We start from the raw sequence: 18,649 nt of genomic DNA, 5'->3' as shown, positions 1-18,649 counted from the left end.
TTATTTTCATTTATACTTTTGAACTCATCAAAGGTTTACATTTTCCTAACTGTAGAAATTTTCCCTACCTGTAGAAAAGGAAAAAGGACAAAAGACCTTGTGAGCTATGAAAATCAGTATTTCCCAACATGGGATGCGGATCCTACAGAGGGGGGGGGGGGGGGCAATTTGATAAATGGATAAATAAAATGGATAATCAATTTTAACACATACTTTATTTTTAGTTTTTATTCTTATATATTTTTATTTTTTAGCCAATAGTAAAATGAGAGGTGCAAGAAAAAAAAGAACTTGTCAGAATTTTTAACATTTGGTTTCATACCCACAGTCCACAATGAATGGTCATTCTTTTTTCTTTTATGCTTGACCAAAATGCTTGACCAATCAATCAAACACATTTCAAGGCAAAATATGGTGCTCATACTAATTCAAATTTGAATTACTTTCGAACTTTAAAGAAAAATGTTGAAAAAAGAGCAACATTAAAACCTCTATTTACTGGTTTATTGTTTACTGTTGAGGTTATTAAATTTCCTTACAAATTGCAAATGAACCAAATTTCAGAGACAGTAAAGCTGTATTGATAACTTGCATAAGATATAATGATAAAAGTAATTTTGCTGAAGAAATGTTGTTCTTCAATCATGAGAAAGCAACTCTTCTTCAAAAGATAATAACAAAAAAAAGCTAAAAAATTACTTAGATGTCAATAACATACCATTAAAAAATATAACATTTTGTACTGCAGATAGTGCTATGATTATGATGGGCAAGAAAAATGACTACATAAAATTGATGAAAGATCCAAAAATACTTCTTAAGTAATGCGTTATTTATAGGAAAAACTTGACAGCTAAAAGATTTTTGCGTGATCTAAATGAGGGGGTACATTCAGTAATAAAGTGTATCAATACAATTAAAGTTAATGCCAAATGTGAGCACTTCTTCAAGTTGTTAGTGAAGAATGAAATGCAGACCATGTGAGACTTTTACTTCACATTGAATTAAAGTGGCTCTCAAAAGGAAACAGGCTGAAAAGATTTATAGAACTATTTGATACTCTTAGTGACTTTTTGAGCAACAAAACCTCAAATGAAATATCTGTTAAATGTTGATGGTAAAGCTTTTGTGAGTTACTTAACCAAAATCATTGAAAAAGTAAATATTTTAAATAAACAACTTCAAAGAACAAATAAAACTCTTATTTATGCAAAAGCAAAGGTATTTAGTTTCATTACCTTTAATGAATTCCCAGAAATATATTTATAATAAAAGTTTTAAAAAGATTTAATTTGCTCAAAAAATGTCAAGTGACTGATACTACAATACATCTTATTTTCAATCATCTGAAAATTCTATTTGCTGATTTAAAAGAAATATTTTTGATTGGAAACATTGATTTTGCTACGATGCAGCAAAATGTTAGTGGATTTGTTTGATATTTCAAATATGAAGCATCAAGAAGGACTCATAGAAATGCAAAATGATACAACTTTATTTAAAAGGAGCAACAGCATGGCTTGTAAGTAAAAAAAAATCAAATATTTAATTTAACCAAATGTTAAGAAAATTAGCATTATCATTTCCATCTTCATTTAGCTAAATGTGGATTTGATGCTATAAAAAGAAATCAGCTGGATGTAACATAACAGGAAGACTTGAGGGTGAAGCTGACTAAACTGGAACCTAACATAAAATCTCTTTGCAGCAAACATCAACTGCAAGGATCTGACTAAATGTAAATCATAGAAAAAATACAGAAAGATCTTCAAAATTATTTTGTACTTTTCCTCACTTCTGCTTTGAAAATTTCTTTAAGAACTTCTTAGTGATCTTTTCCTAAAACCCATCATTCTAAAGCTTTTATTCAGAGATCAACTTTTTTTTTTTTTTAAAAACTAAAAATTATATGTTACATAGTGGGGTTCAAAAAAAGCCTTGCAAGTGGGACATGCATAAATAAGGTTGGAAAACACTAACATACATAGTCACACATACTGAATTACATACATTTCTTCTTTGCTCAAACTTTGTTGAGTTGTTTCCAAATCTATTCCTTGTAACAAGACCATTGATGACAAGTAACTTGTAAACAATAAGATAAATAAAATTGATATAAAAAATGTAAAAAAAAAAAAAAAAAAAAAAAAAACAGAAAGCAAAACATCCTGTTAAATATTAAAAAGAAATTAAGCAGAGATTATAAAAATAGAAAAAGTAGGAAAAATAATTTAAAATACCCAAACTGTTTCATCCATATTTGGCCATCTTGATTGATGTATTTTCTATTGACTTGACTTGATCCAAAGTGTTGGCGCTAAAAGTAAAATAAATAACACATTTAACTTCAGCATAGTTTTTACCTTATCATAAATACATATCATATAAAACAAACAATATAACTTTTTATGTCATGTAATGTATGTAATGTATGTGTGTATCAGTTGAACATAATAAAATTCAGCACCCATTAATTGTTAATTACTCAAAAACTACTTAACAGATTGGTGTCAAATTTTATTATTGCTATCAAGTTAAAAGCAAACAAACATCAAGAAAAAATTTTTGAAATTTTTCAAAATCCTTCATTGCCATAAGTTGACATTTCAAAATAACTGGTGTTGTTGTCTTTGTGGCAATATAAAGTGACTCAATCTATTGAAAGAAAAGCAGAAAGTGGAAAAAAAAAGTATTTAAAGATAAATATATAGCAAAAACAATCATTTGTACCATAAAAGCTAATCAATGTCAGTCGCAGAGAGATTTTGTGAGGAAATTTAAATGCTGCCAAGCTTTGATGGGAAAAGTACTTAAATCTCAAGAATATAAAGCATATCATGAAAAGAAAACTTCAAAGGAAAAAAAAACTTCATTGATGAAGAAATTAAAGTAATTCGTTGTTCTATAGTTATATATAAAGCTATATAAACTTTTAAACCGAGAAAACTCTGCCTAATTGAAGACAATGAAACCTATTGCAAAAAGGACTTTTCGCTATTGCCAAGCTAGCAATTTTTATCAGTCGAAGGAAAGATATGTCACCAGCAAATTCAATTATATTCAAACTAAAAAAATTGCTTCCAATCAAGGAATCTGCTCCTGTGGTTTAAAAAGTATACCATACAATACTTTGAGCTCGGATTTGTATATAAAACAATCCTTAAAGAAACACCTTTTGATCACATTCATCAAAAAGCATGACATACTAACAAAATGTAGGCCTGATTTGGCTACAATCTACTACTCTAAGAAGTCTCTAGAATGGTATTCACAAAATAGCATTGAGCAAGTACCTTAAGACAATCCTACAAAATGTCTTGAGCAGGGAGTTATTGAAAGTTATAGGTCAATTATAAAAGGAATTCTATTGAAAGGCAAGAATTCAGCTTCAAACAAAGAAGATTTTAAGAAAAAGTGAATAGCATCTTTTAAAAAAGTCAAAGTAAGATCCAGGAGATGATATCAAGTATTCACAAAAATATTCGGTTTCTATCTAAGTGCCCAATTAAAAATGTAAAAAATAATTGATATTAATAAATATTTTAGAATCTGTTAATTAGTTTTCAAGCAATTAATGATTGAAGGGTGTTGAATTTAATTGTGTTCAACTGATATGAATGTATGTATATATAGACACACAGTGGCAGATATAATTGCTTGTACATTCAATAAATTTTTATGAAACTATTGCAGACAAAGGCATGATTGCAAATATGTGTAAATAATAAAAATGAAATCAAAATAGTGTTTTTGCATGAAGATGAACTTAAAGTTGTTTGATTGCAGCAAAATCTTTTATAAACTTATAAACTGTTTGAGATTTAAAGTTAAACATTTATTAGTAATTTGTTATGCTTTAAACGTTAAATCTAAAAAACATTTCTTACTCTAAAAAGTTTTGCTAAGTCCAAGAATATATTGGGGGCCATTTCAAAATCTTTGTAGTACAGCAGAACGATCTCTACTAGTTCACTCTAACATGTAAAAAATATGATAACAGAATTAGAAACCTTATCTTGTTTAATTGCATAAAGGAAAACATTAGGAAAAAAAAAGTTTAACAATAAAAGATAAATTTTTGAAAGCACAATGTGCTGACCAGAATTGCTTACCAGAATTGCCTTTTATAAAACAAAAGGAATAACTTTTTATTTAACAGATTGTTACTAAATTTATATTAGAACTATTTGCCTGCTGATATAATGTTGATATTGATTTTTATCTAAGCTGTAAAGAATTTAATTGCATAGCAAAAGTGAAGTTTGCCAAAATTTATGATCTACAACCAACCTAAAACTTTATTGGGATCTTTATGGGGCCAGAGTTTTATATGGAAATTCAAACTGAAAATAAAAACAACTATTATGAAATTTATGTATAAAGATAATCAAGTTTAGTGATTTCTAAAAAATTCAGGACTTCAATCCCTTTTTTGTATACAAAATTCTGAATCTGCATCATATGCTTGCCACCTGAATGTAAAACTTGTAGAAAAAACATTTCAAGATAAAAATGCAATAAAGCAACTTAAACTATTCCTACTTTCTTATCTATTATGATTCAATCCATGAACTATTAAGATTCAATGTGTTTTTTTTTATAAACTTGAACTCTTTTGCGCCTTATTACTTATCTTATAAAAATTACACATATAAATGAGAATTCAAAAAAGCAAAAGTTCCAATGGCTTCCAAAGATTTTGGTAGGTGTAATTAGTTAAAAAACAGGACAAAGTTTTTTGTTGATGGTTTTTGTTGAACTTTTTTGTTGTTTTAAGAAACCCAGATAATCTTAATGGCACAATACATAAGACCTTGTTCACATTCAAGACTCTAGAAATTATATCATTTGCAGTTGACTTAAAAATGAACTGCCATGTGATAACATCACACGTGTCAACTTCATGAGGATGATCTTAAATCAGTATCTTCCAGCTTTAGTTTTGAAGCCTTTTTTAAATGCTTCTAAATTTTTAATTGATAAAATAAAACTTAAAACAACTGAAGTTTGCTTTGTAAACACTTTTTATTACTTTACAGAAATTAAATTTTGATATTAGCAGCAGTAAGTGTGGACAAAGACATTAAACTTTTATTTTAACAGTATTGTGGACTACTTTCAAGTTAACTAAAACCAGATAATAAAAAAATTGGATAAATTTAATCAACTTATTTCCTATTACAGCAAATATAGCCAATAACTTTTCCTTTGTAATATAGATATGTATAAAAGTGAGATATGTATATAGATATATACATTCTACATTTCTATACACTTTGTAATATAGATATATAGAATGTTATATAAGTTTTCAGAAGATTGAATATAAATAACTGTTAAGTTTTGTTTATAGCATAAATCCCATGAACACCTCACAACAAAATATTGAAATAAATTGACCAAAAATCTGGTTTGAAAGTATTTCATGTAAAAATCTGGTTTGAAAATATTTCATGTAAAAATCTGGTTTGAAAATATTTCATGTAAAAATCTGGTTTGAAAATATTTCATGTAAAAATCTGGTTTGAAAATATTTCATGTAAAAATCTGGTTTGAAAACATTTCATGTAAAAATACTGCAACCAATGTTTGATGTGCAAAAAAAAATTTTACCTGTTCTTTTAAAATCTGTTGTGCCAACATCACCTGAGCTTTACTGTTATTCTAAACAAAATGTTTTATAATTGAAAGATTTTTTAAATCAAAAAAGAAATCTAAATAAACAAACAAAATTAGGCTAAACAGAAATTGAGACTGCATCTTGTTACTTTAACTAATGCGTTAGTAATCTAAACATCAACGTACCTTGTTACCTTCATGTGTGCATAACTGTTTGCAAAGGTCATGTAATTGCTTTATTATCTAAATTTAAAATACAGTTCAGAAAAATTTGATTACTAGATTCCCCATACAGAATCAATGAGCCTATTAAAGAAATTTACATTTAGAAATTTTAAAAATCAACCTTATGAATTTATTAAATTTAAGTGATTATATGAAACAAAGCAGTTCAGTTTTTTACTGAAATACTTTGGTGGTGTATAGTGTTGGGTCAAAGTAAACTATTCAATGAGGAGTGGGGTCCAAAACAGTTTGGGAGCCTCCATCTGTAGTTTTATACTTGACCAAAATATAATTCTCATGTGGGAAATAAATAAAAAGGAAGACTTTTTTTAGATATTAATAAAGAATTGTAAATAACATTAAAAATTCTTATAATTATTTAAAAATAATTATTAAATACTTTTTGTCATGAAAAAAAAAAAAAAATTGATATAAATTCCTAGATCTATACTTATGATTACTTTTTATTAAGAAGCTAAAATAAAAAGTCATGTTTCTTAGATTTTAATACAAAAGTTTAATTTTTCATTGATGTGCTTAGGTTGAAATATAACAAAAAAAATAAAATTAAAAAAAAATAAAATAAACAATTTTAATAAACTGATTAAAATTATAAAAAATAGTTACCTTTTTTTTAAAATTAGAAAAAATAGTTACCTTTTTAATAAAACCGTTGCTAATGAACTGCTCAACTGTTTTGGAGAATGAACTCTATATGATAATATAATAACTGAATATATATATATATATATATATATATATATATATATATATATATATATATATATATATATATATATATATATATATATATATATATATATATATATATATATATATATATATCCATGCTTGTCTGTTGATCTTTGAAAAATCTGTTATGCATAATTTTTTTGACTTTGTCCATAAAATTGCTGATACCAACCACACCCTAGCATTTCACAAGGATGAATTTTAATGAATCATACTTCTTTATGTTACATCTAAAGTTGAGAAAGCAAGATGGAACATTGGAATTCTCACTTTCTTACTTAAAAGTTGCTCATAAGTGTGATTGATGCAAGCCTACAGCACATTTTAAAATGTTTTCAAATTTTTATTTTTATATACTTTTAAATTTAGTAAGGCTTTGAAGGGTACTTTGCTACAATTATACCAAAAGAGTTTCTATTTTGTATTATTTCTTATTTTCTCAATCTATGCTATATAATTTTATATAAATTAAATTTTATAAAATTTAACTTGCTAAAAACAAATGGCTTTATTACATTTTTAGCTATGTTAACAATAAAAGTGCTGACTAAAAAGACTATAAAATGTTCTTGTAAATACTGACAACTGGATTCTTCAGGCTCATGGTGAATATAGCAACATCATAGCCAAAGGTTGAGATTATTTTATACATTATTTAAGCTCAAGAATTTCTTGTATGAATTTTGATTAGTAATATAATTTTTTTGTTTGTATTCAGAATAACCCCATTTTTTTTATTTTACTGGTTAAAATATTGATATTTTTAAAATGCTAAAATTCAATTTATATATATATAGATTATTTCAAACATAATATCAACTCACATTTAAAACTATTTTAATAGGACAGATATAAGCAAAATGTCTCACTTTAGTGAAATGATTTAACAGAGGGAGGTCTTAAGTTGCAAAAATTGTATTGGAGTTATTTGCATTTTTTATAGTGAACTGAGGTAATAAAAAGGTTCATTTAAAAAAAACTATGTATTTATATTTTCTCTTGGTGGATTTTTTATCTTTGAATCCCAATCAAATTTGATATCCAAATCTTAAAAATTTTAAACCTTAAAAAGATTTTGTTGCTTAAACAAAATAATTCCAAACCCTTTAATTTTTGTTTTAGGACTTTGATAAACATTTTAACAAAGATGTGGAGCAAATAGATATATAATTACTTGAAAACAAATAGATATACAACTATATGTAACAAATAGATATACAACTATATGTAACAAACAGACATACAACTACATGTAACAAAAAACTTAACTGGAATGAATACTTACATGGAACAAACACATTTCATTTTGCCAATTTAATAATAAATGCTTCAAGCACTTTAATAGAAAACTTCTTTCTTTAAAATAAAACTCTAACACCTAAAAAAGGACATTTAAATAAATTCAATTGACCAGTTTTAAAAAATTTTAAAACATGCTTTCAGTTAAAACTATTTTTGACCTAAATTATAAAAACGGTGAAAAAAATCCTTCAAAGGCATTTGTTTTTAGGTCTAAAAGTATTTTTTTTGCATACAAAAAAAAAAATTTAATGATAGAAAAGGTCAAACTAAAATAAATATCAAAAGGGACAAAAGCTTAAAAAAATCTAAAACTTATCATTGTAAAAAGATAAACTTTTTAGATTTAGAGAAAGCCAATCACTGATAAAAAGTATGTTCAATATAACCATAATATTACTTTGCACAATCAACTTTTGCAATGAAATTCTCTTTTTAATAACATATCTCTTTTACCCTAAGTTAAAACAAATGAAAATAGAAATTAAATATGTACTCCAAAACATACTTGCGTGAATTATATGTAATCTCTATACTATTTTGGTATTATCAATGTTACTTAGACTATTTGGAAAAATAAATTATTCTTTTCAGAAAAGTAAGAAAAAATCAGCTTGCTTCTAGAAGCAATGTTTATTATAATTTATTATAAAAGTATTTATTTCTCATTGTTTATAAATTTCAGATGCTAATATCAATCAACAAGAATTTGTGATTTAGACTCTAGCTGTTGTATTGGATGACACATTGGATGGCGATTGTCCTTATTCAAGTGATTGAAAACTTCAAGGAGTAAATGAAGCTCTGTTGGAGGAACAGTTTAAAGCATAAGCTTGTGGTCTGGAAAAACAAGCATTTCCAAGTATGTGGTAAAGTCCTACTATATTCTGACATCTTCATCTAAACTCATGAACCCTAAGAACTAACTCCTTATGTCTGTTAACTTCTTAAGTGGATAAACACAACTCTGAAGGTTTAATAATGAAACATCATACCAACAGCATGGATATTTGCTATTGTGGAACTGAAAACCACAAAGGGTATTTAAAAGCTTAAGATCACAAGAGATAACCAAAAATCTGTCTCGTATTTCTCTTGAACTTGATTCAAGTCAAGGACAGCTTTTACATTCTAATAATTTTCTGGAATGTTTTGTTAGAGTGCTAACAGCATTTGCTTTTTTGCACTTCATGTCTTGTTATTTGTGAGAAATCAATTTGATGGTCTTCTGCAAAGAACTGTGAGGTTGAGATTCACTCTCTTTCAGAACAATATGAGTGAAGCTAACTTTTAGGGAAGAACCTCCTCCATCTATTCCTAATTTCAAAATTGTAGAGCTTGTAAGCTTCCTAGATGCCTGGAAAACATCACTAAGATTGCTGATGCTATGACAGTGAACAACTTGACATCTCTGATTGCTGACAGACAAACTTACACTGGTAACTGTGAAGTAATCACAAAGCTTCTGCCCAGCTTTAGCAAACTTTTGTTGAAAACCTGGCTCTCCTAATTGAATTGGGCTGATTTGATTTAGAGCTGATTGAAGTTTCCTCATAGTTGAAAATTTTGAAAAGAAAATTGATTTAGAGCTGATTGAAGTTTCCTCTTAGCATTGTTAGAGCCCAATGTTATGTTGAATTTGTACCATGTTTTATGTTGAGAGGACTTTTTTTTGAAGAGTTGTAGTGCTGCTGAGGATCCTGCAATGAAAAAAATTGCTAAAGCTTTCTTCTGTTAAGCTTTCCAAATTGTTTCTTTCTGTTAAGCTTTCCAAATTGAGCAAATGAAAAAATCACAATTAACAAATGAGACGAAGACTTGATTAAAATTGCAGTAAATTTGTTGAGTTTGGGGACAGCCATTATATCAACTTCACTTAGCTTTCCAACTTGAAAGCTACAGGTAATGTAGATGGCCAAAGAAACTCTATCACCTTTGAAGTTCACTTCACTCTGAATATGCTGAAGAATATCTTGCATGTAATGTCTGTCCCTGATCATACCTTATCTTTCTTCATACAGATTACACAGACATTACATGCACTCTTGACGGTTTTTGGCAAAAATTGGCATTTTTTTGTGATAACTAAAATTCCTTTGATCAAAATAAGTGAATTTTAAATTTTCCTGGAGAAAAAAAGTTTGTATTTTGTTTTGCTTTTTTTTTTTTTTTTTTTCAAATATACACAAAGCACTACAAAAGCAATATTTTGTAACTTTTTAAGCACAACATTTTATATTTTATGATATTTTTTTCTAAGAAGCAAGTATTTCAATTAAAATAGCCTTAAATTTGATGTTTACACAAAGTCTTAAAAGCTATGAGACTAAATAAGTCCTTTGGATTTAAAAGCAGATTTTGAAACTACCTGTTATGAATTCCTATTGCCAGATCACCCCCCAAAAGGCCTTTATAGGATATTTCATTGATATTATTTCTTATTACAGGATATACTTCTTATTATAGTAATTCTTATTACAGTATTTATTTCTTATTACATTTGTGTTATCTATTTTGAATGTATTTTTAGAGAAATTTTGTTTTACAATAAAATTTGTACCAAATCTTGAAAAGTTTGTAGAGGACCCCTTTAAGAAAGAGTTGAACAAAGTTATTATTACAACAACACCTTGATGCTAACTTACCTTAAGAGAAAAGCCTTGCAACTGTGCAGGGTGTTTTATAATAGCCTATAAAAAAAATCATGTTAAAATAAAAAACTAAATACAACTTATTAGAGTTGATAAAAAGATTAATATGTTATTAATTCTATGAAAAAAATATTTTGAATCCTTATAAAAATATCATATATAAATATCATATACAAATATCATGCAGAAATATCATATATAAATATTATATACAAATAACATATAATAAATGTCATATACAAATATCATATACCAAATGTCATATACAACTATATATAAATAACATATATATAAGAGACCTGAAACTGCTGACCAGATCCTTTAAACTCTAGTCTTAAAAAGTTTTGAAACAACTCATGGGTATGCCATTCATCAAGATTCTAAATGAAAAAGAGCTAAAATAAAAAGATCTTCAGAAAAGAATTAAAAAATTCTGACTGAAGCATCTCTATGATTTAACTTTCAAGCTACATTTTACTAATGGTACCATATGCATACTAAAATTTGGCACTCAATTTTAATGAGGTTTTATGATTGCACCAAGCAATTTTCTGAAAATATATTTTTTAAAAAGATGGAAACAAACCCTTAAAATACTTTTGTTGAAAGAAAGGTAAATAAAAAAACTGTGAAGATTTACTTTATCCTGGAATGTCAGTTTCTGAGATTGCTCAAGATCTCAAGGTCCACAGAAGGACTGTTTTCAATTTTAAGAAGAGGCTAGAGGTTTATGGGGCTACAGAAAGGAAGCATTTCAGTTGTTAACTGGAATTTTGTAAACAAGATCAAGAGGAAGATTCAGACTTGAAAAATGTAAGAAGATAAGATCTGTTTTTAAAAAGAAGACACTGATTATCCTCTCCTTCGATGAAAAGTATTTCACACCGAATCTGGTCTCAAATTCCTGCCATGATCAGTTCATCTCATCTTTAAAGGTCTCAGATATTCCAGATGAGGTCAAGTTTGCACCTCAGACAAAGCATCCCTCACAGATCATGATTTTTGGATTGGTCATTTTTGATGGTAGGAAAATACCACCAGTATGTCTACCATCTGGGCTGAAAATGGGTGCCCAAGAGTACATTTAAAGAGCTCTGAAAGCCTCACATTGTTCCTTGGGTTCAACCCAATTATTCTGCACCAGCAAATTATGTTTTCATGCAAGATGGAGCTCCGTTTTACAAGGCCAATGTTTTCCAGCAGTGGCTTGCTGATCACTTGAAATTCTGGTCCAAAAATATCTGGCCACCTAGCTCTCCTAAAATTAATCTTTATTAATTTTAGGAGAGCTAGGTGGCCAGATATTTTTGGACCAGAAGTATCTCAGCTTAAGTTCAAGCAAAATCTTGTAAGCAACAAAACCCTAACACTGACCAACTCATCAGCTCATTATCTCAAGCCTGGACTGGGCTAACAGATAAATATATCAAGAAGTCCTTCTCAAAGTTATGATCTCAGATTGAAGCAGTGATCACTGCTGAAGGCAGTTACCTTGATGTAAACTAAACCTTATCGGTTATTTTATTTGATGAAATAAAATTTTTTCTCTTCTAAGGTTTTGTTTCAGAAGTGCCAAATTTTAACACGCATACGCCATACATTAATTCTAGTACATCAAGTCAACTCACAAGCAGTTTGCTTAGTTCAATGATTAAATCTTTTCTTTTCACCGCTGATGACTTTACTTTTGCCTCAGATGCTGAACTGTAAATCAAAAATTCTTATTATTACAAAATGTAAATCAATTGTGATAAATGTTAAATCTACATTGTATAAAATACTATATCTATAATAAAATCCTCTTACTTGGGAAGTTTGAAAGACTCAATTCCATTGAAAATAAAATCACTAGATTGATTTAACTCAATTTTAACTGCTTCCTAGTAACAGAATTATTATTGCTACAAAAAAAGTATTATGGGAAGAGTGAATTATAGACTATTTAAATATATTTTTATGATAAAAATTACTGGATCAGTTAGACAAGATCTTCCTGCAATTATATTCCATATTTCTCTTGAAGACCTAAAATAACAAATGTATATATATATATATATATATATATATATATATATATATATATATATATATATATATATATATATATATATATATATATATATATATATATCTGTACCTCGGAGGGATAGAACACTATGTCCATTTTCACAACTTTACAGGAGAGGAGTTTTAAACTTTTTTTCAACAAAAAGTGTTATTGGCACAGGACTTGGTGTTGTTTTAAAACATGCTATATCCGGTTCTAACTGGTTTTGGACATAGTGCTCTATTCCTCTAAGAAATATGAGAAAAGCTGATTTTAAGTCTGTAATAAAGTCAATATGGAAAAAAATGGACATAGTGTTGTATCCCTCCGAGGTACAGATATATATATATATATATATATATATATATATATATATATATATATATATATATATATATATATATATATATATATATATATATATATATATATATATATATATATATATATATATATATTAGACCCAGAAACACCAATTCAAAAAAAAAATTTTCTTGAAAAATTATTTGGCTAGGTGTTTAAATGTTATTTGATGAAAAAAGTAACTCCTGAAAATTTCATGACCTTCTTCCAATATTTAGTAACAGCTTAATTATTTTTACTTTTCTGCTTTTGTCAACTAATCTATTAAATCTGATAAACTCATTAGCAAACTGCATAGTGTTCATTTTACTTCTGTTTACAACTATGTTGGTTTTAATTGGATCTTGGAACTCATTGGGCAAACAAAGACAATTCATCAAAGTTTCAATGAATTTGCTCAGTAGTGACTGAATGTTTATATTCTTATGTGAATATGTATGTTGCATATAGTTTGCATTTTTAGTGAGTAATATTTATAATAATATTTAGCAATAACTGAATCAAACTCAAAATATTATTAAAACAATATGTGACACTAATGTGTGACTAATTGTTATCAATTACCAGTTCTAGATTAAGCTCAAGCTGTTTCCTCACAGTTGGTCTTGTCCTACAACACCTCTTTTATGACTTAAAAACAAAAACAAAAAAAAAAGAGGCTATGATTGCTGCTCTAAAGATACCACCAATGAAAACTGATCTCAGAAGAGTTGATCCAAAACTAGTTGCACACTTTCAGGAAAAGATTCAGATTTTATCACTCAAAGATCAATGAATCTGTTCACTGCGCTCAAAATTGATCCAATTTTTCTTACTCTTAATCCAGAAAAGTGATTACAGCTTGTAAATACTTTTATAAAAAATTGTATGAAACATTATGTTCAGTCAATCTTATGTGATAAGAAAGTTTACTATTTTATCACCATTTTTTTTACAACCTTGAATCTCTTGAGCAGCCACTAAAACACATTATTTAATATGTATTATCACCTACATAATATACATAATCATATTGAGTGCTTTATCATAAAGAGAAGATTAAACTATTTAATATTTTTTCTCCAATACAACTTTCCTTGAGATCTTTTGGATTGAAAGAAAGGTAAAATCACTTTCTTAAAAAACATCAACTTTTATAGAATATTAATATTGTGCATATCTGTTTAAAGAATAGTCTACTTTTTATATACCTATGGTTAATACATCACTCCTTCAAGAATTATAATAATGGCTGCATAGTATCACATGTTTTTACTGAAAATTATATAGTTATTACATAACTATTACTATTAGTGCATATGCGGAGTTAAAAAATTATAAAATAAAATGCTTAATGACTACAATAGACTATATATGCCTCTACTTAACTATCAGACAGTAATACATATATAAATACAAATTAGTGCAAGATGTAAAGAAAGATGGTTTGGCAGTAGGATTAAAAGTAAAAAAAAACAATTTTTTGACTGCAGGAGCAGTAAGACAAGTTGACTTTTTTAGTTGTGGAGTTAGAGAATAGCCGTGTATAAGCATTTCATATTACAAAACACTCTTGGTAGCATATGGACAATTAGATGAACTGAAATAGCATGGAATAGATTCAAAAGTGACTTTGGATACTTTTTCAATATTGATTTGTGACAACATGCAAGTTAACTTTTGTTTTCTAAGGGATTTAAATGGTTTATTTTTTGTAATTTTCTTGTTAAGTATAAAATGCAGCACCATTGGTGAAGATTTGAACCAATTATCTTTAATTGGTCTAAAGTTAGAGCATTTCAAATGTAAATTTTTTCTCGAGAGAGATTAATTTTGTCAGCCAAATTTCAACTTGGGCCAGCCAATGACTCTTGAGTAATCTCTGATAAAGCAATTATCAAGAAAATAATATTCTAAGAAATTTCATTAGTTTTTAGAGAGGCCAAATGCTAGTTTTAATGGGTAGCTAGGAGAAGTAAGAGTAAAAATAAAGCCACCAGCAAAATCTTTACTTTGAATTAACATAACAATTAAAATAAAAGCTATGCATGAATGCATCAATTTCATATGAAAAAGAAAATCTGTGACTTACCGAAAATCTGAGATTTTTTTTTTTTTTTCTTTTTCTTTTTGAGTAATATTTACTATTAAATACTTATTATATATTGAAATGGTCATAATTTAAATTGTCGCTAAACTAAATCCACAGCCAGGAAAGATAATAATTGTTACCTTGCAGTCAAACATTTAGAGAAAGTACTTACATCATTTTTTTTAACAAACCACAAATATATATACATATATGGGATTTTAAAAGAAATTTTTATGCCCTTCAAATTTGAACCAGACAGGAAGGCATAATGTTCTGAACCTACATAAGTATTTAAACCCGTCGCGGGTTTTTTTATTAATTTTGTTTGTATCTTGTAAAATATACACGAACTTGATATACCTGACCGAAACTGTAATATCTGAGTAAACAAAAATAAAACATTTACAGAATGCGATTGCATTAGGTAAATGTTTTATTTTCCTAAAAAATTAGTTTTTTGACCAAAGTTTTATGCAAAAAGAAAAATTATTTAAAAAAAAAGCGTTTAGAGTTAAGTTTACCACATTTTAATTCAGTATGTTCTCCCTCAGAATCAATAATAGCTTCAAATCGATTCCTGAACCTGGAAAAGGTTGTCTGAATAAAATCTTTGGGCATCTTGTCAAACTTCTTCATTATAATAGCTTTCAGGAAGTTGACAATTTTTTATGGAAGTTGATAAACCTTTGATTCCACATACCCCCATATTGAATAATCAAGAGGTGACAAATCTAGAGATCCAGATGGCCATAACTCTTTCTACAAGTGTTTTGGCAGGTTCTCATAAAATCACCTCTTTTGGGTCTTTTTGGATGTATATGGAAGTACTCTATCCTGCTGGAGAGTATTGGGCATCAATCCAGTGTTTGACATGGTTCTCCAGAATTCGAATGTAGTCATTTGTGTCAACTTTCTGACCAGATTTGATGAAGACCGGAAGACATTATAAGACTGTCAGAAGAAATCAAGCCGAATGTCATAACTGTAGCCGGATGTTTGGTCTTGAATGTATACTTTACATGCTCTTAAACTATCTGGACTGGTTTATTTCTAATAAAACAATTGCTTTTGCTTTTTGATACAAACTCAATAGTGAACATTTTTTCATCTAAGAAGAGGATGGTCGTTGGTTTCTTCTTCACGAAGCTCAGAAGTTTCTTTGATCTTTTAAATCTTTTTTTCTTTGATACTTAGGAAAATCAGGGGTTTCTTAATCCTGGTTCTTAACTTTACCTTTAGATCCTTCCTGACCACATTTCTGATAGCAATTTTTCTTATTGACATCGGATTAAAATTTCGAGACTGGATTCCGAGAAATTTGAGCCTTGACTGCCCTTGATCGACCGAGATATTCAAACCGTTTTTTGTGTTTAACACGTGCAGTATTACATCTATAGAAGCCTATTCTGTGTGCAAAACCTTGTTAGATTATTTCATTTGAAAGAACGAGTTGTTACTTTTTTGTATGTTCATCAAACTATATAGACTGGTTATCAAAAAAAAATAAAACAAACTATATAGACTGGTTATCAAACTATTTAGACTGGTTATCAAACTATTTAGACTGGTTATCAAACTATTTAGACTGGTTATCAAAAAAAAAAAAAATGACAAAAATTTTTCTACGCTCGTTTTTATGCTCAACGCCGTTAATGCATGTTCTTGAAAATACACGAATTTTGCGTTTTTAAAAAAAGGTTATGTTTCACAGTATTTTTTTAGCCCAAATAATTTTTTTTTTAATTTTTTTTTTCTCTCCTAGCGCTTTAGTTTGTCTAAAATCAAACAAAGTTAAATTTTTTTTAAATTACTCAAGTTTAGATATAAAATTTTGCTTTATAGTTGATGAACCATATTTTGGTATTAAAATGGTGCTGCTCTCAATGAAGATAAAACATTAAATTGAGAAATCAACTTTTTCAAACAAGTTTTAAGTTATATGTTTTTTTTCTAACCAGTCATATGTCTGCAAACATATTAAAGGTCGAAAAAAATTAGTTATTCCAAGTTTAAAATCTGTTTTTTCCATTTTATATGAAAGTTTTTATTAATATGAGTGTGAAGAACACACAAATTGACATACGACTAGTTAGACTTTTAAAGTTAAACCTCTTCAGGTTTATTTACTGTGATATGAACCACCCCTATTTTATAATGCCATAAAACTATTTAACAAAAATTCCGGTCTTTAAATTACCATAGATTAATGTAAACATGTAAAATAGCGGGTAGAATATAAAATTTTAAAAACTTAACATTTGATACTGTTTATAAAGAAATGTTGCAGACCGGAAAAAAAGTATGTTTGTTATCACCGAGAACAAACAAGACAAAAAAATTTGAGAACATGCATTAACGGCGTTGAGTGTGAAGCTTTTATGTGAAGGGGATGCGGAGACACTAACCTCGCCTTTGATAACAACAACTAGATATCAAATATTGATACTAAAGACGATGGTTTAGAAGAGCAGTTTTAAGATCATAACCGTGTAACCAATTACTGAGTTCCAATCATTTCAATTAGTTTCATGTATGCTTTAATCAGTAATATGGTAGCCTATGTTTGAGCTCCTCCTAGAAGAAGTGCTTTAAATTCTTTTTCCGCCGAATGGTATATTTTGGGTTAATACCGATTGTACAATTATTCCGCTTTGGATCACACATCATAAAAAATCAAAATATTCCTACCAAATTTTATTTATTACAATCATGATGTAAAAACTATTTAAAAATTCAGTTTAATAACTTTTTTGAATTGAATTCAAATGGTTTGGTGCTTTATTAGTTACAAATAAGCGAAAAGACTTCTTGTAAAGAAATAGAAAAAAAACCTTAAGTTTTGGCTTATTAAATTTTTCAATTATCAAGTTTAGGATCATCCAACTGTTTGTTCCATGTTGTTTGTTCCATGTTACTACTATAATAGTTGATTAACAATTAACAGTGATTGGTTGCATAGGTTTAAAAAGTATGTAATGATATCAAGCTTGAATGTTCAAATGTTTGCTAGTTTTTCTATGGTTTTTTTTATTATTTGTAACTCAAAATCGTTATCGGTGTATAGCAGTAGGCATTAAAATTAGTTTAATAAAATTCTAGTTTATTAAGCCTTTTCTCTATAATCATCTTTTTTATTTTAGTATTAAACTGAAAGGAGCTTTTCACGTTTTGATATTTAAAAAGGGCAGTTGTTAAAGGAAACTTTACGTAGGAATATTCAGCAAGGTCCGCACGTAAACTAAAATGATGAGCAGAAGGTTTTTAAAATATTTCTGGTATGAAATAAAGGAAAAAAGTGACAATTAGGTGTTGCCAATGAAAAACTTTTAAAATGAAGATGAAACAACAACATACATTTATAGAGATTCGTTAATTCAAGTTGTCAATAGTAGCCAGTGGCGTACCTAGGGTAAATAGCGCCTGGGGCAAACACCTATCTCGCGCTCTTCCTCCCCCACATAAAGTGCTTAATAACAGTTTTTTAATAAATGATGACACAAACTTTTAATAAAACTTTATTATTCATTATAAATAAACAATTTGTTTATGTAACATATATTACGAATTTATTTTTCTAGCTTTAATTGCTGCATATTTCTTAATAACATTGTCAAAATCAAT

General features: G+C 27.9%; 1 protein-coding gene across 4 annotated transcripts in view; it reads right to left on the bottom strand.

Moving 5' to 3' along the window:
• LOC145194930 (nucleoporin NUP188-like) overlaps nt 1-15,333 on the bottom strand; it is a 32,394-nt gene extending 17,061 nt beyond the window's left edge. For all 4 annotated transcript variants that reach the window (XR_016446139.1, XR_016446140.1, XM_090070107.1 and 1 more), the window contains exons 1-13: nt 15,201-15,333; nt 12,518-12,572; nt 12,354-12,427; nt 12,176-12,251; nt 10,847-10,927; nt 10,542-10,586; nt 7,883-7,975; nt 6,502-6,555; nt 5,806-5,862; nt 5,614-5,664; nt 3,888-3,974; nt 2,241-2,317; nt 2,011-2,085 (exon numbers count right to left, since the gene is read on the bottom strand). Coding sequence is in view for 2 of the 4 variants with exons in the window: in XM_090070107.1 (XP_089926233.1) it covers nt 2,011-2,085; nt 2,241-2,317; nt 3,888-3,974; nt 5,614-5,664; nt 5,806-5,862; nt 6,502-6,555; nt 7,883-7,975; nt 10,542-10,586; nt 10,847-10,927; nt 12,176-12,251; nt 12,354-12,427; nt 12,518-12,572; nt 15,201-15,205 (830 nt within the window). In the remaining 2 variants the exon portion in view is untranslated. The remainder of the gene's footprint in view (nt 1-2,010; nt 2,086-2,240; nt 2,318-3,887; nt 3,975-5,613; nt 5,665-5,805; nt 5,863-6,501; nt 6,556-7,882; nt 7,976-10,541; nt 10,587-10,846; nt 10,928-12,175; nt 12,252-12,353; nt 12,428-12,517; nt 12,573-15,200) is intronic.
• Between the last annotated feature and the right edge of the window lie 3,316 nt (nt 15,334-18,649).

Source organism: Hydra viridissima, unplaced genomic scaffold (genome assembly GCF_058129835.1).
Source record: "Hydra viridissima isolate aposymbiotic clone 2 unplaced genomic scaffold, HvirCarnegie_v1 scaffold_13, whole genome shotgun sequence".
Lineage (NCBI taxonomy): Eukaryota > Metazoa > Cnidaria > Hydrozoa > Anthoathecata > Hydridae > Hydra > Hydra viridissima.
The sequence above is the reverse complement of the archived record's forward strand: the minus strand, read 5'-3'. Positions and strand labels throughout refer to the sequence as shown.